Source organism: Oncorhynchus mykiss, chromosome 18, assembly GCF_057628025.1.
Source record: "Oncorhynchus mykiss isolate SJ-2025 chromosome 18, ASM5762802v1, whole genome shotgun sequence".
NCBI classification, from domain to species: domain Eukaryota; kingdom Metazoa; phylum Chordata; class Actinopteri; order Salmoniformes; family Salmonidae; genus Oncorhynchus; species Oncorhynchus mykiss.
In genome coordinates, this window is record NC_143039.1 from 40,095,474 (window position 1) to 40,122,363 (window position 26,890).

The 26,890-nt window shown below is 40.9% G+C and overlaps 2 protein-coding genes across 11 annotated transcripts; both read left to right on the forward strand.

Annotated features, from left to right (window-relative positions):
- The first annotated feature begins 6,654 nt into the window (after positions 1 to 6,654).
- Positions 6,655 to 16,830, forward strand: LOC110496027 (homocysteine-responsive endoplasmic reticulum-resident ubiquitin-like domain member 2 protein). 9 transcript variants are annotated; one of them, XM_036952513.2, is made up of 9 exons: positions 6,807 to 6,989; positions 7,525 to 7,740; positions 13,230 to 13,307; positions 13,489 to 13,605; positions 13,904 to 14,037; positions 14,221 to 14,352; positions 15,314 to 15,604; positions 15,900 to 16,011; positions 16,368 to 16,830. In XM_036952513.2, the coding sequence occupies exons 2-9, from the start codon at positions 7,594 to 7,596 to the stop codon at positions 16,536 to 16,538; spliced, it is 1,182 nt and encodes a 393-aa protein (XP_036808408.1). In that variant the 5' UTR covers positions 6,807 to 6,989; positions 7,525 to 7,593; the 3' UTR covers positions 16,539 to 16,830. The 9 variants fall into 9 exon arrangements, with proteins under 9 accessions (XP_090064541.1, XP_090064542.1, XP_036808408.1 ...); XM_090208417.1 differs by having other exon boundaries at positions 6,850 to 6,989; positions 15,946 to 16,011; XM_090208420.1 differs by having other exon boundaries at positions 6,870 to 6,989; positions 14,177 to 14,352.
- A 328-nt stretch (positions 16,831 to 17,158) lies between these two features.
- LOC110496028 (protein C-mannosyl-transferase DPY19L1) lies at positions 17,159 to 26,883 on the forward strand. Of its 2 annotated transcripts, XM_021571655.3 has the most exons (21): positions 17,229 to 17,725; positions 17,841 to 17,865; positions 18,033 to 18,120; positions 18,672 to 18,792; positions 21,817 to 21,910; positions 22,157 to 22,214; positions 22,402 to 22,493; positions 23,188 to 23,287; positions 23,457 to 23,534; positions 23,734 to 23,820; positions 23,908 to 23,967; positions 24,235 to 24,315; positions 24,528 to 24,629; positions 24,742 to 24,813; positions 24,903 to 24,979; positions 25,091 to 25,115; positions 25,269 to 25,388; positions 25,747 to 25,921; positions 26,149 to 26,248; positions 26,353 to 26,478; positions 26,672 to 26,883. In XM_021571655.3, the coding sequence occupies exons 1-21, from the start codon at positions 17,419 to 17,421 to the stop codon at positions 26,832 to 26,834; spliced, it is 2,151 nt and encodes a 716-aa protein (XP_021427330.2). In that variant the 5' UTR covers positions 17,229 to 17,418; the 3' UTR covers positions 26,835 to 26,883. The 2 variants fall into 2 exon arrangements, with proteins under 2 accessions (XP_090064540.1, XP_021427330.2); XM_090208414.1 differs by lacking the exon at positions 18,033 to 18,120 and having other exon boundaries at positions 17,159 to 17,725.
- Positions 26,884 to 26,890: the final 7 nt, after the last annotated feature.

Consider the following 26,890-nt stretch of genomic DNA (forward strand, 5'->3'; position numbering starts at 1 on the left):
TTAAGTGTGCCTTGAATTCTAAATAAATCACTGACGGTGTCCCCAGCAAAGCACCCCCACCCTATCACACCTCCTCTTCCATTCTTCACAGTGGGAACCACGCATGCGGAGATCATCAATTCACCTACTCTGCATCTCACAAAGACACGGCAATCTAAATGTAACTTTTATTTAACTAGGCAAGTCCGTTAAGAACATTCTTTTTTACAATGATTGCAAGGATCTGTCCATTGCTCGTGTTTCCTGGCCCAAGCAAGTATCTTCTTATTATTGGTGTCCTTTTAGTAGTGGTTTCTTTGCAGCAATTCGACCAGGCCTGATTCATGCAGCCTCTTCTGAACACTTTATGTTGATGTGTCTGTTATTTGAACTCTGAAGCATTTATTTTGGCTGCAATCTGAGGTGCAGTTAACTTTAATGAACTTATCCTTTGCGGCAGAGGTCTCTCTGGGTCTTCCTTTCCTATGGCAATCCTCATGAGAGCCAGTTTTGTCATAGCGCTTGATGGTTTTTGTCTTAAAGTAATGATGGACTGTTTCTCTTTGCTTATTTGAGCTGTTTTTGCCATAATATGGACTTGGTCTCTTACCAAATAAGGATATCTTCTGTATACCGCCCCTACCTTGTCACAACACAACTGATTTTTAACAAGATGCATTCCAGGTGACTACCTCATTAAGCTGGTTGAGGGAATGCCAAGAGTGTGCAAAGCTTCAAGGCAAAGGGTGGCTACTTTGAAGAATCTCAAATATAAAATATATTTTTGTGTTATTACATGATTCCATATGTGTTATTTCATAGTTTTGATGTCTTCACTATTATTCTACAATGTAGAAAGTAATACATGTTCTTTTTCTATTCGGCTACGGTGCAGTGTCTTTAAATACAATGCTCCTCTTACCCTCCTTGATCTCCTTCTTGGCAAGAGTCTATTGGCAGATTTTTTTTTATGGAATATCTACATAGGTGTACAGAGACCCATTGTCAGCAACCATCACTCCTGTGTTCCAATGGCACGATGTTAGCTAATCCAAGTTTATAATTTTTTTTGCAATTGTTAGCACAGCTGAAAACTGTTGTCCTGATTTAAAGAAGCAATACAACTGGTCTTTAAACTAATTGAGTATCTGGAGCATCAGCATTTGTAGGTTTGATTACAGGCTCAAAATTGCCAGAAACATAACTTTCTTCTGAAACTCGTCAGTCTATTTTGGTTCTGAGAAATGAAGGCTATCCAATGTGAGAAATTGTCAAGAAACTGGAGAGCTCGTACAAAGCTGTGTACTACTCCCTTCACATAACAGCACAAACTGGCTCTAACCAGAATAGAAAGAGGAGTGGGAGGCCCCGGTGCACAACTGAGCAAGAGGACAAGTACATTAGTGTCTAGTTTGAGAAATAGATACCTCACAAGTCCTCAACTGGCAGCTTCATTAAATAGTACCCGCAAAACACCAGTCTCAACGTGAAGAGGTGACTCCGGGATGTTGGCGTCAGGACTGACATCCCACAGATTCTAAACAAATATTGAACTGAACCAACTCCAATTGATCGTTAACTCTAGTCCTCTGCATAGTGTATTTATCTTCAAAATATTCTTATACTTATACTTATTCTTATATATTTTTAGAAAACAATAGAAAATGTGAAAAAGTATACAGAATAAAAGACCTTAGCAGTAAGGATAAAATCATTCACATGAAACACCTTGCATTCCTATAAAACACAAAGGGCATATTTTATTTGCCGTTGCAATAAGAAATAGATTTCACACAAAGTTATAGAAAAGAGGTATTAACAGTTGTGATACCACATCTGAGAGCGCATGATTCGTTACAGCACCGAGGACAGTTACAACGGGCACATTGACCACAATCATGAGGCTTGCTGTGATGACGAAGAGCCTTATGATCCCTACCACATTCTTGTGAACACCACTGACACCATTGATGAATCTTATGATATCCCTTTTATGACGTTGTGAAAAAGGAGAATTCACAGAATATCTTACATATTCCAAATAACACGACCCTTTCCACAACTTTGGTAACCAGGAATAGGCATAGGATCCACAGATAAAGTAAGTCCCATTACTGAGAATCAATTCAACTGTCACAGGCAGATCTGTCTGCTCACTCTGTCCTACTTTGACAAACGCGTCCTGGTGCAGTTGAGACAAATTCAGAGAGTGACCTATTAAAACAACCACCCAAACAGGGGCATGTATAAATACTAGGTAAGGTGGTCGCTGATTAGTGTCATTGAAAATCTCAAATTAAGGAAGGTACTGGAGGTACTCTCACATGTGACACTCAAAATTATCACCCATATTAGTACCAATAATTGCCTTATACCAATTAACATATCTCCAGAAACCCAACATTTCACTCTGGTTAAAAGGAATAACCCTTAATGGAATACCTGCCCTTGATGTAAATGGAGAAGATGTACAAACACCGCAACTACTTTGACAACTGTGGCATTGTGTAGAGAGAGAAACGTATTGACGCCCGAGTGTCCCTCATCCTGCTGATGCATCTCCGTGTTAGAAATGGAAACCCCACCCACATTCAGAATTAGGAGGAAACTCACAAGAAAAGAAATGTCAAACATCTTTCACTTGTCTGCAATACAATAATATTCAAATGTCCTATTGTGAATGTAATCATTCACAAAGTCCCTTTAAAAGTGACCAGCTCTTCCACACTGGTATCAGTCCCATAGATAACTATTGGAAATGATGTTCTGACTGTCTGCCATTCGTTAGGAATTCTTCTTCCATTCCACTGGTTACATTTCACTGGTGATCTTGTATCGTTTCAGGTACAGTCAAGGGATATTGCTGCAGCCTCCGACTGTAGATTCTCATAACCTGTAACAAAGGAAACAAAAAAGTGAGTAACATATCCCGGTTTCAAGACATGTGAAATATCAAAACTTCCCTAAGTAAGGTTGTCCCAATTTTCAGGAAAACATTGGACATTTCACCTAGATATCCCTAATATGGCGACTGCGGTATACAACATAGAAGCTTATCAGGTTCTGATCATCTTACCATGCTTCTTCACCGGAGATTGACCCCCGATTGCTAATCAATCAATTTGCCATCAAAATGGACAACCTTGCAATGAATGATGTGTGTCCATTGTGATTTTCACTGGACTTTCACTGCTGACCTCATCATGAGCAAAACTTGATAAGGACCTTCCCACTTTGGCCTTAATGTGTCTGTTACATATTTTTTTTACCATCACCCACTGTCCTGGTACTATGTCATGTCCCCCCTCGGGAGTTATTCCCCATTAGAGTTGTGTACAATAGTTAAGCATTGTGTCACTCATAAAGTGAACGTCTGCTTTTCTCAAATCTAACATGCCTGTATTATCACATTGTACATTGTAGTAAGTAACCATGCCCAGCCTGCCTCACACCCCCCCCCCCCCCCCCCCCCCCCCCACAATGCTTGAACCGTCTGTGTATAAGAACCTCAGGGTTTTCCAATGAATGACTATAAACCCATCAGAGAGCTAATCCAAAACAACTCATGACAGTCGTGTTCAAGTAATGTGGTATCTGAGGAAGCTTCAGAGTAGCTGGATTACATGGTGTCTTTTCAACTATACCCATGAACTATACCCACTATACCCAACTATACTCTTTAATCACTACTTTAGTAGCGTCCATAGCTTCCTTGCTAATGGGATATTGTCACCTGTCAAGCACACTGATTCGATATCCAAAGTTACACACCCATTTTTCGTCGTAGTCTAAATAGTAAGGTTCTGAACTGCAGAGCCTTGCAGTTGCCTAATTTGCCACGTCACCTTTCCTTCAGAAATGTTCAATGTAGAGTCAAGTTGCATAATAACATCAAGGCCTAAAATAGGTTGTTTTAAATGAGCCTATCCACATCCCTGCATCAATCTTCATTGGACCAATATATTGGACCCACTCCTGTTGCTCTCATCTTCTTGCCGGTGTACCGAGGACATGTTTTGCATAAGATTTGGGCAATACAGTGATTTCAGCACCCGTATCTACTGCAAAGTTTTTAACCATCATGTTCACATATATTCCATCTGATTTCATGTGTACACCAGCTGAGATGGGACGTAAGCGGGAGTCTATTAGTTTACCTCCGCAGCATCCAACAAAGTCTGCTGCTGAGCCGGAGAGAGCTTCTTAAATTTCTGCACAAGTATTGTGTCATTGGGGCTGTTGTCCTGATTCCATTTTCCCTTAGACGGACCCTTCTCCTGGCCATTTCTCATAAAATCAAGTTATTTTCCGACATTCTCGTTGCCAGTGACCAGAAATCCCGCAATAATGACACACTTGGTTTCTCTTTTATGATGTGTTTGGTTTCACTCGGAACCTGCATAACTCTGATAACCACGTCTTGTGGATGCTTAAGTTTCTGACCATTCATCCAACTGTTTTGGAGATGCTGATTTATGTGTGATCACTGTCACTAGAAGTCTATTTACTTTCTTTTACAGCCTGTGTTCTGGTTGGCCGAAGACATCGTTCTGTCAGTATCTGTTGACTCAAAGCCAGGCAGTGCTGACCAGATGCTTGAAACCTGATCTGCCTTGCACAACTCAGTGTAAGGATAGATTGGGAGAACAGAGAAGCCATAGTGGGTTACTTTTCCACCTGTGTCTCCTCCACTTTGAAATGGTTCTAGACAGTGAATTTAAAATCTGTTTCATGTTCACATCCGGAAGAGCTGTTCCGCCCTTTTCCAGATTGATGTAATGTAATTGTTAAGGGAGAACCAATGTCAAAAGATGTTTAATATATATATATATATATATATATATCTGTTTTATATATTTATTTAACCCCAATATATATATATATGAATGAATATATACAGTGGGGGGAACAAGTATTTGATACACTGCTGATTTTGCAGGTTTTCCTACTTAAAAAGCATGTAGAGGTCTAATTTTTATCATAGGTACACTTCAACTGTGAGAGACGGAATCTAAAACAAAAATCCATAAAGTCCCATTGTATGATTTTTAAGTAATTAATTTGCATTTTATTGCATGACATAAGTATTTGATACATCAGAAAAGCAGAACTTAATATTTGGTACAGAAACCTTTGTTTGCAATTACAGAGATCATACATTTCCTGTAGTTCTTGACCAGGTCTGCACACACTGCAGCAGGGATTTTGGCCCACTCCTCCATACAGACCTTCTCCAGATCCTTCAGGTCTCAGGGCTGTCGCTGGGAAATAGGACTTTCAGCTCCCTCCAAAGATGTTCTATTGGGTTCAGGTCTGGAGACTGGCTAGGCCACTCCAGGACCTTGAGATGCTTCTTACGGAGCCACTCCTTAGTTGCCCTGGCTGTGTGTTTCGGGTCGTTGTCATGCTGGAAGACCCAGCCACGACCCATCTTCAATGCTCTTACTGAGGGAAGGAGGTTGTTGGCCAAGATCTCACGATACATGGCCCCATCCATCCTCCCCTCAATACGGTGCAGTCGTCCTGTCCCCTTTGCAGAAAAGCATCCCCAAAGAATGATGTTACTGCACTGTTGGAACCAGAAGCACAAGCATTTTGCTACACTCGCATTAACATCTGCTAACCATGTGTATGTGACCAATAACATTTGAGAGTATTGCAAAGAGTATGTTCTTTTATCTCAGCATGTTTACAGATTCTCCCTATTTTTGTTTGTTTGGAAATGTTGATACTGGAGACTTATCTGAAGAAACTGTGTAACCAAGCATTTATAGCAGCTAAGAAATGCATTGCCATTAACTGGAAGGTTGGTTATCCTCCCACAATGTCAAGTTATCTATCACTAGTTTTGATTTATTACCAGATCAAGTGAATACTCGGCAACATTCATACATTCTGGATGCCTTCTATGGAATACAGTACGACCAAAGGAGTCTGTATTGAAAACATGCCCACGTCAGATACCTATTTAGGAAATCCCTAGCTGCTGGGCTGCTCAGTCCTGCCCCTGGGGGTCTGCCGTCCTGTGGGTTTTCACTCTGGCCTCGGCCTAACACACCCGAAACCAATAATGTATGTTCACTAAGATCCTAAAGCTGAGTGGGGTGTGTTGGGTTGGGGTGCTGCAGGGTGGTGGACCCCTAGGGACAGGACGGGGCGACCCAACTATATTGTGTACAAGTAAAAAAAGCTCTACAGTACTATTAGGCCTATGAGATTAATTATATGGAGGATTTGCTGTTTCTGTGTGTTAATGTATAATTGAGGTGTATGTGTTTTTTGTTTTTTATATATATATTTTTTTATGGGAATTTAAAAAAAATCTGTGGGAACTAGGAAGGAACTTGTGTTGGGAGAGAGCTATTGACTAGTGGGGGTCAGGTGTGCAGGCGGCTCAGGCTGGCTGGTTGGTCTGGCTGAAATTTGATATAGAGGATGTCTTAATAAAGACAATCAAAAGTCTATTTTTTCAAGAGTTGCTCATTTGTTAGGCTATTAGTAAAGGTGTAACACTATGTATTATTTAATTACCTTTGATATAGTTCAGTCTTATTAACCACTTAAACATATTTCATGATCTCTTACTTAGCTCTATGACAGTGGGCATTTTTTATTACTTTTTGTTCTAAATAGAAACAGCATATAGGATTGTGTGAAAATGCAGGAAATAAGTTTTAGATGCACAAAAACCAGACCCCCCCCATGTAACTCAGTAACTAACTCAGTAAAATATGATACATTTATACTAAACAAAAATATATAATTTAATACAGCGAGTATATAACAAGCATATAACGAAATGTACTACCGTTTTTCAGACTCGTTTCACACGAATTCCGAATGTGGGCAGAACAGCTGTTTTAGACACGATAATGATTTCCACTTCCTTTAGCTAGCAGCTAGCTAGCAGGCCAACAACAACACGTCGGATATTTAGATTATATTCAAGGATTTGTAACTGATCTTTAATTAAAGGTGATCAAGTTAAAGTTCAGTCGCTGGAAGCTAAGGTGGGTAAATATATTTTATCGGCCTGATATTGCGAGAGACTGATCATCGTCATCTGCTTTACCAACATTTAGGATAACCTAAGATAACTGTTGTTAGCTAGCCAGCGTTAGCGCTGAAACTTCTGCTGGTACCATAGGCTGGTTGCTAGTTAGCTATATGTGCTAACACTCAGTTTACCTGATTGACAAGCCTGCAGTAGTTAGTACTTAGTCAATGTCGTACCTTTTTTTAAAGTTATATCTGTGAAGTTCTCAAGTAACGTTAAGCATTATCAGAGGTGATCCTCATTTATACCTGCCACTTTCTGTTCTGACAAACCATAGATGGCTAACTAGCTAGAGATTTAGTCGGTGTAAGTCCATTTGACTTCACTTGCATAACAGGGTAAACTTGTCCAAACAATGTGGCTTTCATCTTTTTCAATGTTGTGCCCCAGTATTAGCTAACGTTACATCTTGCAGCTGGAGATTTGTCATATTTAGTAGTCCTCTGCATTGGGAGAGACCGTTCTGTTCCAGCATTCTGTTGTTCCAGCCCAACATATCTGTGATATGTGCAAGGCACCATAAGACTCCAAGAGGACACTCACTGATGGTTTAAAACATGGACCAGGGTGTTGCCGACAGTCCTGTTATCCTTGTCATCAAGGCACCCAACCAGAAGTATGATGACCAGACAATCAACTGCTTCCTGAACTGGACAGTGGAGAAACTAAAAACCCATATCTCACATGTATATCCCAGTAAACCGGTGAGTTGGCTTACGTACAGTGAGATTGAGGTCTGTTCAGATCAATGATGTACAGTGCTTTCGGAAAGTATTCAGACCCCTTGACTTTTTACACATTTTGTTACGTTACAGCCTTGTTCTAAAATTGATTATATAGCTTTTTCCATCTCTGCAGCACTCATCAATCTACACACAATAACACATAATGACAATGCAAAAACAGGTTCCTCCAGACGTGACACTTGGCATTCAGGCCAAAGAGTTCAATCTTGGTTTCATCAGACCAGAGAATCTTGTTTCTCATGGTTAGTCTTTTAGGTGCCTTTTGGCAAACTCCAGACGGGCTGTTATGTGCCTTTTACTAAGGAGTGCCTTCCGCCTGGCCACTCTCCCATAAAGGCCTGATTGGTGGAGTGCTGCAGGGATGGTTGTCCTTCTGGAAAGTTCTCCCTGGAACTCCCAGGCCCTTCTCCCCCGATTGCTCAGTTTGTCCGGGTGGCCAGCTCTAAGAGTCTTGGTGGTTCCAAACATCTTCCATTTAAGAATGATGGAGGCCACTGTGTTCTTGGGGACCTTCAATGCTGCTGACATTTTTTGGTACCCTTCCCCAGATCTGTGCCTCAACACGATCCTGTCCGTAGAGCTCCGAGACAATTCGTTCGACCTCATGGCTTGAATTTTGCTCTGACATGCACGGTCAACTGTGGGATCTTATATAGACAGGTGTGTGCCTTTTCCAAATCATGTCCAATTTACCACAGGTGGACCCCAATCAGTTTGTAGAAACATCTCAAAGATGATCAATGGAAACAGGATGCACCTGAGCTCAATTTCGAGTCTCATAGCAATTGGTCTGAATACTTATGTAAATAAGGTATTTTTTTATTTTTATATACGTTTGCAAAAATGTAGAGCCTGTTTTTGTTTAGTCATCATCGGGTATTGTGTGCAGATTGATGAAAAAAGTAATTGAATCAATTTTAGAACAAGGCTGTAACGTAACAAAATGTGGAAAAAGTCAAGGGGTCTGAATACTTTCCAAATGCATTGTATATAAACCCTGGATTGCTGATGCTATGTATTGGCCACTGAGAGGCTTCGAAGCCACCGGTCGGCCATATAGGCACTCCACAGAAGAAGCAGTCCTCATGTTTCAATGAAATGATTCAAGGCCAAAATGACATGTATTTAATAAATAAATAAATAATAATTGTAGTGGGGACAGTAAGATTAGTACATAGTATATTTTTATGTTTAGCTCACATAATAATTTAAAAGTATGCTTCAAGGTGTCTAACAAAATAAACGTGGCAAAAACGAATGTAGACAATAATTGCATTTTTATAGCTTCACATGTTCTGCACCAACATCCTGTGTACCCCAGTAATTGCTTTTTGCTACACAGTGATTTCCTAACCTGGAAATACATCTGCTTATATGTAGGCCAACACTTTTGAAGTCATGTCATATTACTGAAATGCATAGCTTAATGTCAGTGATGTGAAAACCTATTACCTGTGGGAATGAGACTTTATAACCCATAACCGCATCTGAAAGAATGTCAAAACACACCTTAGCAAACTACTCTACAGGGAAAAGAGGCTGGAAGAAAAAGCAATGAATAAAAGGTTGTGCTAAGCATATATTTGAACATGTTCTTGGCTTGAAAGTGTAGATTTGACGTCCGGCTGGAATAAGGGCCCTGCGATTACTTTGTTCTCCCCTATAATCTGATTTAATAACGGTTCCTGCTCCGTAATCATTGTAAACACTGAGCACTTAACAGCACTCTTGTCTAGTAATCTCCGTCTGTTGTGTGTTCTCCAACTTCTCTGGTTCATGTCATCGATCTCATTACTGTTTACCATAATAGTATTAACCAGGTGACGGAGCCTTAACAAAAACAGTCTGTTGAAAAGATACCATTTTGGTTTAGATTTCAGCTTTACTGTAGCACTGACATCACAAGAATGTCAATGTAAACTCAAAAATGTCTCGCTACCACTGACGCTGTCATTGCCCTAATACGTCTAGCCTAATCCTTGGTTTCCTAAATCCTGTCAATCCGATTAACTAAACTGTACAGTGCCTTCAGTATTCAAACCTGTTCTTTTTCCACATTTTGTGTTACAGCCTGAATTTAAAATGGATTACATTGAGATTTGTCACTGGCCTACACACAATACCCCATAATGTCAAAGTGGAATTATGTTGAGCAAAAATGTTACTAATGAAAAGCTGAAATGTCTTGAGTCAAGAAGTATTCAACCCCTTTATGGCAAATAAATTCAGTAGTAAAAATGTGCTTAACAAGTCACATACAGTGCCTTGCAAAAGTATTCATCCCCCTGGCATTTTCCCTATTTTGTTGCATTACAACCTGTAATTTAAATCGTTTTTTATTTGGATTTCATGTAATGGACATACACAAAATAGTCCAAAATTGGTGAAGTGAAAAAAATTACTTGCTTCCAAAAATTCTAAAAAATAGAAAATTGGTGCTGCATATGTATTCACCCCATTTGCTATGAAGGCCCTAAATAAGATCTGGTGCAACCAATTACCTTCACAAGTCACATAATTAGTTAATTAAAGTCCATCAGTGTGCAATCTAAGTGTCACATGATCTCAGTGTACATATATATATATATATATATATATATATATATATATATATATATATATATATATATATATATATATATATATATATACACACACACACCTGTTCTGAAAGGCCCCAGAGTCTGTAACACCATCAAGCAAGCGGCACCATGAAGACCAAGGAGCTCTCCAAACAAGTCAGGGACAAAGTTGTGGAGAAGTACAGATCAGGGTTAGGATACAAAAAAATATCCAAAACATCCCACGGAGCACCATTAAATCCATTATTAAAAAATTGAAAGAATATGGCACCACAACAAACCTGCCAAGAGAGGGCCCCCCACAAACTCACGGACCAGGCAAGCAGGGCATTATTCCGAGGCAACAATGAGACCAAGGATAACCCTGAAGGAGCTGCAAAGCTCCACAGCGTAGATTGGAGTATCTGTCCATAGGACCACTTTAATCTGTACACTCCACAGAGCTGAGCTTTACGGAAGTGTGGCCAGAAAAAAGCCATTGCTTAAAGAAAAAAATAAGGAAACACGTTTGGTGTTCGCCAAAAGGCATGTGGGAGACCCCCAAACATATGGAAGAAGGTACTCTGGTCAGATGAGACTAAAATTGAGCTTTTTGGCCATCAAGGAAAACGCTATGTCTGGCGCAAACGCAACACATCTCATCACGCAGAGAACACCATCACCAAGGTGAAGCATGGTGGTGGCAGCATCATGGTGTGGGGATGTTTTTCATATGACGGAACTGGGAAACTGGTCAGAATTGAAGGAATGATGGATGGTGCTAAATACAAGGAAATTCTTGAGGGAAACCTGTTTCAGTCTTCCAGAGATTTGAGACTGGGACGGAGGTTCACCTTCCAGCAGGACAATGACCCTAAGCATACTGCTAAAGCAACACTTGAGTGGTTTAAATGTCTTGGAATGGCCTAGTCAAAGCCCAGACCTCAATCCAATTGAGAATCTGTGGTATAACTTAAAGGTTGCTGTACACCAGCGGAACTCATCCAACTTGAAGGAGCTGGAGCAGTTTGGCCTTGAAGAATGGTCAAATATCCCAGTGGCTAGATGTGCCAAGCTTATAGAGACATACCCCAAGAGACTTGCAGCTGTAATGGCTGCAAAATGTGGCTCTACAAAGCATTTACTTTGGGTGGGTGGGCGGGGGGGGGGGGGGGGGATATTTATGCACGCTCAAGTTTTCTGTTTGTTTCACACAAAATATATTTTGCATCTTTAAAGTTGTAGGCAAGTTATTTGTATTTTTTATTTCACCTTTATTTATTTAACCAGGTAGGCTAGTTGAGAACATGTTCTCATTTGCAACTGCGAAGCAAAGCAGTTCGACACATACAACAGAGTTACACGTGGAATAAACATACAATCAATAATACAGTAGAAACCTCTATATACAGCATGTGCAAATGAGGTAGGATAAGAAAGGTATAAGGCAATACATAAGCTATGGTAGCAAAGTCATTACAATATACCAATTCAACACTGGAATGGTAGGATGTGCAGAAGATGAATGTGCAAGTTGAGATACTGGGGTGCAAAGGAGCAAGATAAATAAATACAGTATGAGGATGAGGTAGATTGGATGGGCTATTTACAGATTAGCTATGTACAGGTGCAGTGATCTGTGAGCTACTCTGACAGCTGGTTCTTAAAGCTTGTGAGGGAGGTAAGAGTCTCCAGCTTCAGAGATTTTTGCAGTTCGTTCCAGTCATTGGCAGCAGAGAACTGGAAGGAGAGGCCGCCAAAGGAAGAATTGGCTTTGTGCTACGGATGGGTGCTGCTATGGTGGCCAGTGAGCTGAGACAAGGCGGGGCTTTACCTAGCGGAGACCTTGAGCGCTGTTGCTAGCTAATTTGACCTGAGATATAAACATTGGGTTGTTCTTTTACCTGAAAGGAACAAGGTCCTCTTCTTCTTTGTAGAATATTGACTCATGAGTCACACAAAATCATGTGTTCTCTACTCTGACAATGAATCCACAGATAAAAGGGGAAACCTGGTTGGTTTCTAGTAATCACTCCTCCTTCATTCTTTTTCTTCTGTGGACTTTATGGCGGTTGGCAACCAACTTTAAAGTGCATTACCACCACCAACTGGACTGGAGTGTGGACCTTAGTTCATCTTTCCAGTGCATCAAGTGTCAAAAATCTAACCAAGTTCTATTTTAGTGCCTGGCTATGCAGCCGCTCAAGCTGTTTGGATGAAATTACTGAATAACATGTATGTGTATATTTATTTTGCAGCGCACGGAACGTGAGCGGTGTGGTCAGCATGTAAGACTAGTCTCGCGTTGCCATCCTTCCAAGTCTCTTCCGTCACAGTCTGGGAGCTGAGTCTAAGCTATTCTAGTTATTTCAATCACTACTACTTACATGTTCTTATGAATTATAAGAAAATGAAAGGGAATCTTCTCTGGACCCAAAGTGAAGGAAAGCGAAAGGAAAGCCCCTGTTTTCAGGGGTTATCAAATCAATCCATCAAATATATTTTATAAAGCCCTTTTTACAACAGAAGTTGTCACAAGGTGCTTTACAGATGCCCAGCATAAAACCCCAAAGAGCAAGCAATGTAGAGACCGAAGCACAGTGGCTAAGAACTTGATACAAGGCAGGAACCTAGGAAGAAACCTATAGAGGAACCAGGATCCAATGGGTGGCCAGTCCTCTTCTGGTTGCTCTTCTGACTAGAGATTTAAGAGTAGATGTGGCCATTAAGGCCAGATCGTTTTTCAAGACTGTCATACATGACCAGCAGGGTCAGATAATAAATCTGGTCTATCAAATCAAATCCACGTTTATTTCTCACGCGCTCCGAATACAACCTTACAATGAAATGCTTACTATGTTCTCAACTGTCTGATTTTTATTGTAGAGCTTCAAAGACCAGAGGCTGGTGTATTCTGGGAAGCTCCTCTTGGATCACTTAATACTGAAAGATGTGCTCAGAAAGGTCTGTCTGCTATATTCATTTATCTTTCATCTTGACATAGATATTCTGATCAGAGATTACAGCAATGTATGCATTCATCCTAGATCTCATTCTTAAAGTCAAGCTGATTCCTCTGATGATTGTACTTTGTCAATGCAATAGTGTGGCTGTCCTTGCTAATGGCCACGGATGACTCTTACAGCAGGATGAGTACCACGTGGTCCACCTGGTGTGTGCATCTCGCACCCCTCCTGGGTCCCCCAAGCTCCACATCAGCCACAGTAACAAGGCCCCTGGAGTCCCCTCTACTGGCTTCACGGTGAGTTACCCTTATGCATGCAACACCTATCCTACTGCTCTGTTCATTGCCACTAATTTCATCATCCCAGCACACCTAGGACTAGTTGTAATCTGTTTGTGCTATCATGCCAACTCCTTGTCACTCATTGTCATGCCAAAAAATGGCTTGTCAATGAGCTATGGAGTTGGCAAGAGCACAAACAGATCTGGGACAAGGCTAACCTAGGCCTACTCTCTGTTGTAAATCCACACAGCTACTGAAGTTTGTTAAGTGGAGTCAGAAGTAAAGTAATCAACTTCTTGATTGGTTTTCTCAGACGGGTCAGAGCCCCCGTCTCTCCTCCCATAGCCAAGATGGCCAATCAACCTCCACTGGAGAGCGCTCTGACGGGCTGAGACATCACACAGGCCCCGCCCCTAACCATGCAGCACACCCTGCCTTAATGCAAGCGTAAGCCCTTATACACCAACCTCTCAATTATAACACTGTTAGTTCTGGCCACATGTTATGATTGTCCAAGAGGTGGAGTACTGTTGAGAGCTCTCACTTCCTAATAGATTTGTGTTTGTATGTGTTAATTGTTCTACAGGTAATGCCGAACTGTTTACCCGTAGCTGTGTACTTCTATTGCAGCTACATGTGGAACCAGTTCTCTCCACAGCAAGGCCCTACCAACAACATGCCAGCCTACCCTGGCATACAGTACAATCCCATGACGCTGCTGTGGTGGCAGCAGGTGTACGCCCGGCAATACTACATGCACTAGTAAGTCTGCTGTCTCACAACAACAGTTGGACAATATGCTCAATTGCCCTTGCTGAGATATGCGATCATTGAGATTCAATCACAATTATCTGACTTTCAGTATGAATTGACGTGTGAAAAAAGTCAAGACGGGGCTGATGGGGGGAAAAAAAATGACTACAATTTCATAATTGTTTACAGAAAATGTGGTTTTTCAGCATGGCGGGATCTTTTTGTGTCTTTAAAATAATTATGTGAGAAATATATATATATATATATAATATATATATAATAACTATCATATCAAAGTAAACTTGAAGTCACGCAATGATATGGTGTGTAGTCCTCCCACTACGTCTGTCACGCAGAGGGCTCTCTATGGTGTAATAGGTCAGGGCGTGACTAGGGGGGTTTCTAGGTATTATATTTCTATGTTGGTGTGTGTGTGTGTGTGTGTGTGTGTATGGTTCCCAATTGGAAGCAGCTGATAATTGTTACCTCTAACTGGGGATCATACTTAGTGTGTCCTTTTTTTCCCCTCCTGCTATGGGGGATATTGTTTTGTGTGAGTGTCTATGTGCGCTACGTATTTCACGATTGTTATATTCGTTGTTGTTTTGGAAGTTTCACTATCATTTAAAATGTGGAACTCTACTCACTGCGCCTTGGTCCAATTATTCATACGACGGTCGTGACAACGTCTCGGGAAATCAGGCAGTTTATTAGGCTACCGAGCGATGGAAACCCATTTATCTTTTATACGGTACATGGGAATTCAACCCCAAAATAAATGTTTATTCGCACCATGTCATCATGCACAACCTTTTATCCGCAACAAGTCCATTTGATGGAATTATCTCTGTTGGGAAAATGTGCATATCGTTTTTATGCAGATTTTTGAATATTCTCATGAAATCTGTCGCTGATTAGTTTCTCTTTACATCCATTTCTCTCTCTTTTCTCTGTCTCTTTTGCCCCTCAGTCAGATGTTGGCTGCCTCATCTCACCACTTTAGGACTGACCTGCTCTCGACCCAGCCCAGTCAATCAGATCCTCTGAACCCACCTCCCCTGGAGGAGCGCCGTGGCGAGCCTGACATCCAGATGAACGCCCAGGGAGGAGAGGTGCATCTAAATGAAGAAGAGCAGAACCGTGATTGGCTGGACTGGGTGTACACGGTGTCACGCATCGCCATCTTGCTCAGCATAGTCTACTTCTACTCCTCCTTTAGCCGCTTTGTCATGGTGATGGGCGCCATGTTGTTGCTATATCTGTGAGTATTCCCCTGCACCCTCTCAACTTAATACTATGTGTCCCTGCTAAGTGACATACTAGACTGGACCCAGATCTGTATGTGCTATCTTGCCAATATCCATAGCATTAGCTATACAGCTCTGGGACCAGGCTAGACTGTAAATTGAAAATGAGATTGTTCTGAATCCTTTATATTAACCCTATACCTTTTCTATCTGGGACTTCTTGGGTCTTTGACCCAACAAATGTGTTGTGAACAGTCACCCATTATGGATCACAGGTTTTGTCAATGGCTATTTCTGTATTTACGTTAGGCACCAAGCAGGGTGGTTCCCTTTTAACCCAGAGAATGAATTTCAGAACCATGGATATGGGCCCCAACAGGATGAGATGGAGGCAGACCTTCATCATGACTTCCAAGAGATGGTAGGTCATTATTGACCTCTGACCGTAAACTAAAGGTTAAAGTGCCTCAGGCCCAATTTTGCCCTAAAAGTGACGATGAGGAATTGTTAAACTCAACCAAAGGCATCCCAGGACAGATAACTCCTTGAATTATACAGTAATTTAATTTGTAATAGCAGTGATGAATTATTTATGTAATGCGTGTCTGGTAACATAATATGGTATTGCTATGGTGAATGATTACAATTGCATTGATGCGTGTAGCAAATATGAATTTGATGGAAAGAGTTTGTTGGAAATGTTAGAGGAAAACATTTATCCAGTATTCCAGTTTCTATGTGATGACTAATTTACGTGTTGCCATGTTTGGCCTACAGGAGCGGGTGATGGATGAAGGCTTGGGGGACGATGATGGGGACAGTGGAGAGGAAGGACTGGAGGATCCCAATGGTATTCCCCATGCTGGCTTTCTCTCTACGACTTGGTCTTTTATTGTCACGTTCTTCATGTCTCTCATACCTGAGGGGCCACCCAATGCTGCCAACTGAGCCAATGAGCCATGTGAGAATGGCACTACTGACTGGACTGAATACACTATCTTAGTATGCCCAGCGAGTTCACCCTTGTCTACACAATCATTGTACATCTACTGGATCACAGGGCACTACAGAAGAACTGAGTGGTCACTCAGCCACACAAACAGAAAGGCTTTGAACTGGTTTTGAAGTGAACAACAATGAGCTTTGGGGGAAAAGGACATCCCTGTGTAATATTATGTTTAATACCATGATAATTAAACCTATTTGAGTGAAATAATAAATAAAGTATGTGAACTGTAAATCTGTGTAATATTGTATTTAATATAAACTTGTAGGACTGGCTTGAATCAATCAGTTTTAAAGAACAACACCCTAAATCCTATTTGTTGTGTTATATGAGGGTAATATGAATTTCAGTTCAGATGGAACCCTCACGTTCGTTTGTTCGAGTCATGAATAAAAACAAAGACATTTAAAAAAAAAAAAATGTAAAAACATTTGGATCCAGTATAAAAAAGCACCCGATTAAAATGTTTGAAAATCTTACCAATCACACCATATGGTGAATGTGGTATGCCACAAGTGTGGTACGCGTTCCCTTTGACTAGTGATTCAGAACCACGTGATACGCGACCCTTTCAACCCAGACATGAATATTAGCTAATGTTTTTAATACGCATTCATAAATGACTGCGCAGCAGAACCGTTTTAGAAGAATGCTGATCCTGGGTTTCCATGGTTGCTAGTTCAATTGCGGTGCGTCCTTTGAACTTGAGTGGCCAGAAAAATGGCATTTAGCAAACTAACGTTAGCTCATTTTAACTTTTGACAAAGAAAATAACAATTTGAAAATACTGAAACGAGTTCCTACCTGGTGTATCTACCACTTATGTCATATTTTGAGACATTCTCGGACATGGCTATGAAGACTCGCCGGTCAGGCGACCAGGCCCAGTTTTGCCCTGAAAGTGACGAGGAATTGTTCAACTCAACCAAAGACATCCCAAATGATGGAAAGGGTAAACGCGTTGCATTTGCTCTTCATGTCAACAAACGACAAGCACGAAAATGTGTTTCTCTCTGCGTTTTGCAAACCGAAGATGGCGTTTCTGACGGGTCTGACTCTGCTTTTATTCGAGATAAAGTAGGCATAACTGTGCGGTATTTTATGAACATTGGAATCACAGTCATTATTGGTAAGTTTCAATAGTTGCCTCATCTATTAATGAACGTAATAGTTAACGTTATTCATCAGCCTATGACTGAGCATTCATTTTTTTGATGACAAACCTGTGTACATCTTTTTGACAGCTGTCTTGGCTGGACTTCTACATTGGTAAGTTCCCTATCCAGGTACTGTATGTTGTTATAACCTACAAATGTTGGCCAGATGTAGAAATGTGGACGTCTAAAGGATTAGGCCTATACTTCATTCAGTCAGGTCATTCAGTCTGACAGACAGACACTTCCCCTTGCTGATGTCATGTCTAATACTTTGTTTAGGGCTCATCTAACAAACCTCTTTGAAAATGACAAACATTTTTCACACCTATCTTCGATTGAAAAAGAAATGGCTTTCCGCACTGAAATGGTAAGAGAAATGTTGAGATGGACCAATTGAAACATATCCCTCCTGTCCTTCACTGCTTCACACATTTGCCATTCCAAGGGGGCTTTAGATTTGACATCCTGTGTTATTGAAGAAATGGACACATTGGTACAGAAATAGTCTCATCTGCAATTTCAGCATCCAGTTCACTCACATGTTGGTTTTATTTGGCAGGGTCTGTATTATTCCTATTTCAAGATCTTCATCAACGCGCCATCCTTTTTGCATGGTCTCCACTTGATCATGAATGACAGGTTCTCTGAGTATCCTCTTGTTATCAATGCTCTGAAGAGGTTCAATCTGTACCCAGAGGTACTATAGGAGCTGGAACTATGTCATTATTTTGCAAGCAAGATTTTTGCATTTTATAAATATGCAAGTGCAGACATTTATTTATTTCACCAAACAAAGACAAAAAAGAAACAATGGCGATCATTTAATTGTGCAGTGCAGTGGATCTCAAAAACATTGTATTGTTCTTCTGTTTCTTCGTTACAGAGTGTTTATTCCAGTGATCCCCTCTCTGTTGATAGGTTTTCCTTGGCAGCCTGTTCAGGATTTACACTGGCATCATGGACTTCTTTGGAATCCCCACCAAGGCATGTTGGAATGTCAACAGAGCAGATGGACTGAATCCAGTAGAGAGCTGTGAAGGTACAACTACTCCTAGAAAATAACTGCGTTAGGCTTGGGCGATACACCGGTATACGGTATATTTCTAAATACCGAACGTATGATTTTGGGGTTGGGGGCTACCCCACCTAACTATAAGGAATCTAGGATGTGTCAAATAAATTATATCCAGCGCAGGGCTCCAGCTTTGCATTTGGTTTGCTAACTTGCTAGCTAATTGGCTAGATGTTAATACCTAGCTTCTTGGTTACAGCAGAGACATTCTAGCCTGAGTGCCTTGCTGAGTACAGTCTCTTTAGCTAACATTCCACTCCTTGTCATTTGAAAAGAGACTGGCCTTTCTGCCATTGTCAAATATGAACATTACATCATTAATGAGCTCGAGGAGAACAGAGTTGATGATCCTGATTCGATAACCCTCACAGCTATCTTCCAATCACAAAGATAATCAAAATATTGGAACTCTCACTTTTGTTCTCCACAGAACATGTTGGTATCCGGTTGCTAAGCAACCATTTTTTGTTTGTCCAGAGGAAACTTCACCTCTAAATTCTCAAACTAAATATGTACTGCAATTCCAACCACAAAACCTCTTTGCTAAGCCTCAAAATACAACAACTTGCCTAGCTAACAGCTAAATGTTTGTTTTTTTGAATTTGTAATAAGTCTAATTCATGTTGTCATGGAAAATATTTCCAACAACCAATGAGCAACTCCACCATCAATCCAGCTGCATATTGAACGTTGAGATTGCCTCTTTGGCAATGACATGGAGTAGCAAGGAGTAGTCATGCACGACTCTGACTCCTGTGGCTGGAGTCGAAAAGTAGTCAACTCTTGTGCGACTCTGTCTCCTGCGGTTGGAGTCGACTCCGGGGGAAAAAAACACGCTGAAACGGATGTGCACAGGTATACATCATTTCACTACTGCAGAGTCCCACCAGGAAGGCTACATTTGCGTTCTAGGGGACTGACATGAGCATGATGCTGCCCATTTGGTCATCTACTTAGCCCATAAAAGGCCTATTTTGTTTGAATATAGTTGAGGTGTAGGAACGATAGTGTAGGAACTTGAATATTTCAGTGATTTCTCTGCTGTGTGCAGTCTTGATGGATCACACGACATGGGATGATACAACGCACTACGCTGATTAACCTATTCTTTGCCATGTTATAGTCCTATTCGGATGGGTATTACTAGAGACGTTGGTTTTGTAATTATTATCCAAGCATGTGCGTTATTCCAGAGGACGATTCACACAAGATACATTTCCCCCCCTGTAATTCCGAAATGTTTCAAATATAATTGACTCTTATGACGGAAGCCTGGAGGTTTTTAGTGTAGGCGTGAAGATATTTTAACATCATAGGGTAGGTACACTGATAACTCGTGCTTGGCTGCCAAATGTATAGATGTTCCCATAATATTTAAATTGATGAAATGTGATCATAATAATTAAGCTGCTGAACCATATTTGCGCTTGAGATGTGTTTATGGATGAGAAAGTGAACTTGCCATTTCCCAAAAGTTTTGCGCGGACGACCTGCTTTGAGATCTATTGCCTGGGACAGAGTTCTCCGACCCTGTTCGTGGAGAGCTACCTTTCTGTAGGTTCACTCCAACCCTAATCTAGTGCATCTGATTCAAAAATTAGATAGTTTATCAACTGAGTCTAGTTAGTTACAACTGCGGTTTGAGCGAAAAACTACAGGACGGTAGCTCTCCAGGAACAAGGTTGGAGAGCCTTGGCCTAGGACATCAACAGTCAGCCAGGGTTTCATTAAATAAACTATAGACACAATACTTTTTATTGCACCTAATTAAACTGATGCATTTGGAGATGTTCAATTTCAATTCACTGGCACTATGAAGAATAGCTTAGCCATAGTCATTGATAGCCTAATATATACTTTAATATACTTTTGGTGAATTTACGAGGCATTGATATACAAGAAATAGGCTATATTATGGTCATCTGTATCTTGCTATGTGCATGGTTCTGACAGTCTGTCTGCCTGCCTGCGACCAAGGCAAAGTTGGTTTTATATTCACACATTTGGACATTCAACAGACATTCGCCAAAAGCCATTTTAAAATTGTAAAAATCAATCAATAAATAATTAATTGATTCGCACAGAAACATAAAAATTGAAATGATTTATTCTATAAATGTCTAGCATACTTTTACAACCTTTGTTTTGAGGACAAATTCCAGTTTTGACTTGATAGAAATACATCAAATGCCATTTAAAACTGTATAAATCAATAACTAATTCACCATTTGTCACAGAAACAAACTAGGTATGATTTATTCTATAAATGTCTAGCATACTTTTACAACCTTTGTTTTGAGGAAAGATTCCAGTTTTGATTTGATAGAAATAAAAATTTGATAGACTACATGCCCTCTATCAAATCAAAACTGGAATTTGTCCTCAAAACAAAGGTCGTAAAAGTATGCTAGACATTTATAGAATAAATCATACCTAGTTTGTTTCTGTGACAAATGGTGAATTAGTTATTGAGTTATACCGCTATATCGCTAGCTCTGTCTTTCTTTGCTGTGAAAGATGCAAGAGTTTGTTCTCGAAGTAGACGACAGCAACTAGTTCCTCCATTGTAAAAATACTGAATCTCTGGAGTCTATTCTTAGCGGAATCGAAACTTGACACCCAGAAATGGGGGTCGACACCGGGAGTCGACGGGCAAGGATTCGAGAAATCGATCACCCATACCACTAGCAAGAAGTAGAATGTTAGCTAAAAAGACTGGTACCCAGACTAGAGACATTAAATCCCCTCCTGGATCAAGATCCCTGTTGGCTGAATTGTTATTTAACATTTCTTATAGCACCCCTTGTGTGCACTTCCAATAATACTGTATACACCGGTAATGTACAGAAACGGTATGGCGGTTTGAAGATCTGGAAACCGCCCAACCCTACTATGCATTGTAAATAGTGTCTTGTATATAGTGTGTCACACTGTCAGGACTGGGAGGCACAGTAAATTGACACTGAGAATATAATTTTCTCCCACTTTTAGGCATGGGGGATGCAGCCTACTTCTATGTCTCCTGTGTCTTCCTGCTTAATGGGGTAATGATGAGCCTGTTCTACATCTACGGGACTTACCTAAGGTAATGAGTTCTTACTGTTGTTGGTTTCTCACTAGCCTGGTCCCAGATCTGTTTGTTTTGTTGCGTACTCCATGCTGTCATGTAAGCCATGACAAGGATTTGCATGATGGCACAAATAGACTGGTACCCAGGCTAGTTTATCACTATGGTATGCCATGAAACCATCATCTTGGGTATCTGTTTTAGTGCCCCTTGCCACTCTAGGAGACAATCTGATGTTTTTTTTGTGGGGGGGGGTCTTTCCAGTGGCAGTCGTCTTGGAGGGGTCGTCACTGTCCTGTGTCTCTTCTTCAACCATGGAGAGGTGAGGGTTTTGCAGTTTGGAGCTGTGTTCTCATAGTGCAATCCATATTAAAGTTTCCTCACTGTACAATTAATGTTTTCTTTGAGATGAATGTCATTTGATTGTTTCATACAGTGTATGTAAACTTAGATCATCATGGCGGTTGGCTGGTGGTGAATGCTATCTTAACTCATGCTATGTATTCCAGAGCACTCGGGTCATGTGGACTCCACCGCTGAGGGAGAGCTTCTCCTATCCCTTCTTTGTCCTGCAGATGCTGCTGTTAACACGCATTCTCAGGTATATTCAGTTTACATGCCTTTGAACTAAACCATTTACCATCATCTTGGGTTTCACCAATCTTTTCAAAGTCCTATCTGTGTTTTATAACTGAGATACATTTATATATATTAGTGTACAAAACATTAGGAACACCTTCCTAATATTGAGCTGCACCCTTTTTTTGCCCTCAGAACAGTCTCAATTCATTGGGGCATGGACTATACATGGTGTCGGAAGCGTTTCACAGGGATGCTGGCACAAATTGACTCCAATATACAGTTATGTCAAGTTGGCTGGATGTCCTTTGGGTGGTGGACCATTCTTGATAAAACATAGGAAACTGTTGGGTGTGAAAAACCCAGCATCGTTGCAGTTCTTGACACCCTCAAACCGGTGTGCCTGGCACCTACTACCATACCCTGTTCAAAGGCACTTAAATATTTTGTCTTTCCCATTCGCCCTCTGAATGGCACATATACACAATCCATGTCTAAATTGTCTCAAAGCTTAAAAATCCTTCTTTAACCTGTCTCCTCCACTTCATCTAAACTAATTAAAGTGGATTTAACAAGGGATCATAGCTTTCACCTGAGTTCACCTGGTCAGTCATGTCATGGAAAGAGCAGTTGTTCCTAATGTTTTGTACACCCAGTGTATGTCACTGAAAATGTATAAATGCAAATAATACTGTTGTCTTTGTATAATTTTGTAGGCGTTCCAAACTTGAAAGAAGATCCCTAGTAGCTCTTGGTGCTTGCAATGTGTTGTTCCTTCTTCCTTGGCCATTTGCCCAGTTTGTTTTGCTAACTCAGGTAAATAAATCCACACACCGAGGTAAAAATGCATGCCTGGAAAATAGCCTGGTAACGTTCCTGTGGATGTACCAGTCATCGTAAAAGATTATGTTATTGTACTGAAGCTCCTTAGCTGTACAATAACAGTGACAATGAATTGAAAGGCCTATGTTGTCTGCCTCTTCAGATTGCATGCCTGTTTGCATGTTATTTTATGGGCTATCTCTCCACTTCCAAGATGAAATCACTACTTGTTGTGCATTTGGTAAGTATTACTACTGAATTGATATTTAGACATGATCGTCACAGGTTTAAGGCTTAGAAACATACTAGCATCCGCTATGGTTGTGAAATTGGTGATAGAACAGTTCCAACATGAACAATGTTCATCAATTATGCTATGATGATGGATCACAGTATTTTGATTTGCTGAACAAAAGTTATTTATTTATTTCTCCGTTCAGGCTTCATTTGCCATCTGCTTTGTCATGCTGTTTGGGAAATTGGAACTTTTGACATCTTTTTACATTTCTTCCCTGGTTGCTGGCTGGGTGAGTTGACTGGGAAATAGACTGAAATGCCTGAATACACAAGTGTCATTCTGTCACTCCTCATACCTGTATGGTGGTGTTTTCCAGGCCATCATCGCACTGAGAGACGATATCACAAGAGTCTGCAAACTTGGAATCGTCACAATTGTATGAAATCCTATTTGAATAATTTGTGTATAATAATGTTAGTTATTTAGTTACATGCTGGGGTTAATTGGTGAAACTATGTTCCTCAGAATTTGCCATTTTTCCATGACTTTAAGATAAATATATTGAATTCCCATGGTATTATACCATCCCAAGGGTCTCTACTCTACCCCCAATCGTAACATGCAATTACACAGCATTATTTAGTGGCACAGTGCAACATATAACAGGTTTTGAATGTTAACTTTTTCCTCTCTAAATCCTCAGTTTGTTCAAGGTATTGCCTGGTTTACCTCCACCGTGCTTCTCAAATTCTTCATTTCGTTCATCCTCGGAGCGTCCAATGATGTAAGTTCTTAGATGAAAGTCTGTTCAGCATGATCTTAACGTGGGCTATGAGTGACCCATGAAGTTCCCCACAATGTATTTCTCCTTCCTTTTTCTTTCACTGATGGAGTCTACTCATTTAATGTCAATTCCTGTTTCAAATGCTTCCATATGAAGGTGTGAATGTCTGTATGACTTTAACCTCACTGTGTGTTTCTCTATATTTCCCACAGGCTCACATTGGCAACTTGATCAGATCCAAGTTGACCAACTACAAGGATTTCCACACGTTGATGTACACCTGTGCTGCAGAGTTCGACTTTATTGAGCTGGAGGTAGGTTTAATTTCATCAGTGCTGCCTCCGAGCTTACTTTTGACACTACTATTTGGTTGTTTATTTTATTTTTTTGCCTAAGTGCTTTTCTTATACTGTATTCTGTTTCCAGACTTTGTTGGGATACGTTAAGACATTGATACTCCCGGTAAACATAGTTATTGTAGCCATCATTTCTGGAAAGGTGAGACACATTATTCTCGATTTTGACATTGCAGCTCATTTAAGTCCATTTGAGTGTATATTGTAGTATTATAAATAATTCCTTTGAAGGCAATTAAAGAAGTCTGGAGATCTCTTAGGCGCGAAAGAGTTGACTCTAAAGAAGACGTCGATATTGACACTGAGCAGTAAGTCTTCCAATCCAACAAGTAGCATTAAGTATTATATTCGCTGGACACTAGCGCCACCTACAGATCTCTGATAGCTTCCTCATGCAAACATTTTCTATCATATTTTAGGATGGCACAGTTTGCTAATGGGGAGGTAAGCCAACTTAGCTACTTATTTTCACTTTCAAAACAACATCACAGCCCATATTAGCAGCTGTTTTCTTTGAAGGCACAATGACTCATGAATCATTACAGCGCTCATAACTTCCACTGTGTTTCCCTGCCCTTGTGTGCGTGCGTGTGTCAGATGGTGTACCATAGTCTGCAGCTGGTGGCCTTTGCCGTGCTGGCGATCTTGGTCATGAGAATCAAACTCTTCCTAGCCCCGCTGATGTGCCTCATGGCCTCCCTGATCTGCTCTAGACAGGTGAGACGTCTGTAGACAAGACACTGACAGAGACAAACAGACAGGCATGGAGAGACAATAGAAATCACATGGATCACTTTCCATTTTCCTTAATTGACCTCCATCATACCAGCTATAGAAGCCATGCTGATCTAGCGTAAAGAGTGGACAGATGGCTAGTGCAATGAAACAAATGAATCTCTTATTTGTACTCCACCAGCATTAGGGTTATGCCAGGCAGTTAGAGCACATAATAATGAAAAACATCCCCCAAATCAAATGTCCTTGTGAATGGATTTCTAATAAAGACTGCCTGATAAATGATCTACGCTGGGTCTTCATTGATCTGCCGGTATACATGTTCTCCAATGCTCCGCAGTTGTTTGGCTGGATAGGGGAGCACTTCAAGTCCCACATCACTGTGTTTGGCATCCTGTCCATCATGGCCATCCAGGGCGTGGCCAACTTCCAGAGCCAGCGAGGAATCGTAGGAGACTTCAGCAACCTGCCTCAGGAGCAGCTCCTGGAGTGGATCAATGCCAACACCATGCCCAGTGAGTCATGTCACGTTAGGACTTATTCATAGCGTGTGCTTTTCAGGGGCATGAGATTAGTGGGCATACAGTTGTAGGCTGAGCTAGTTCAGTTGCTGCTAAGCTCTGTAGATGCATTACTATCTAGGATAGATCTGAATTAGTGTACTTTTTGTAATGCAAAAAATGTATTGAGGGATACAAGGAATCGGCTGCAAAAAGGGAAATTAAATTGTGTGTGTTCCAAGATGCTGTGTTTGCTGGCTCCATGCCAACCATGGCGAGTGTGAAACTGTCCACTGGTAGAGCCGTCGTGAATCATCCCCACTACGAGGACACTTGGCAGAAGTAAGACTGCTACAATTCCCCTATGGGTTATACTTTGCAACAATATCTGATGAGACACCACCCGTTGTGTTTGTCAGTAAGTTACGTCTAACATATTCCCACAGGGAAAGAACCAAGTTGGTGTACACCATGTACAGCCGTAAACCGGCCAAGGAGGTGAAGAGGAATCTGATGCAGCTGCAGGCAGACTATTTCATCCTGGAGGACTCCTGGTGTAACCGACGCTCCAGGTAAACATGGTGGTATTATAAAGCATACCATAGCAAAACATTTTGCAATAGAAAATTAAAGCAGGTTTCTTATTAGCCACTTTCCCTCCCCGTTTCAGTCTGTTTCCTTCCTTTTGGTGCCAAATGAACAAAGCCCTGTAGTACTATGTTCTCTCAATCTCGGATTCCAATCTAACTGTGCTATACTTCACAGGCCAGGCTGCAGCATGCCTGAGATCTGGGACGTGGAGGATCAGGAGAACAGAGGAAAGTTGCCGCTATGTACCCTCCTATCCATCGACTCCCGACCTCACTTCACCACAATGTTCGAGAATAAAGTCTACAAGGTGCTGAAAATCCCCAAAGATGCCAAATAGGACCTTTTAATATAGGGACATCATTTTGATTAAACATGTTCAATTTCAATAGTGTG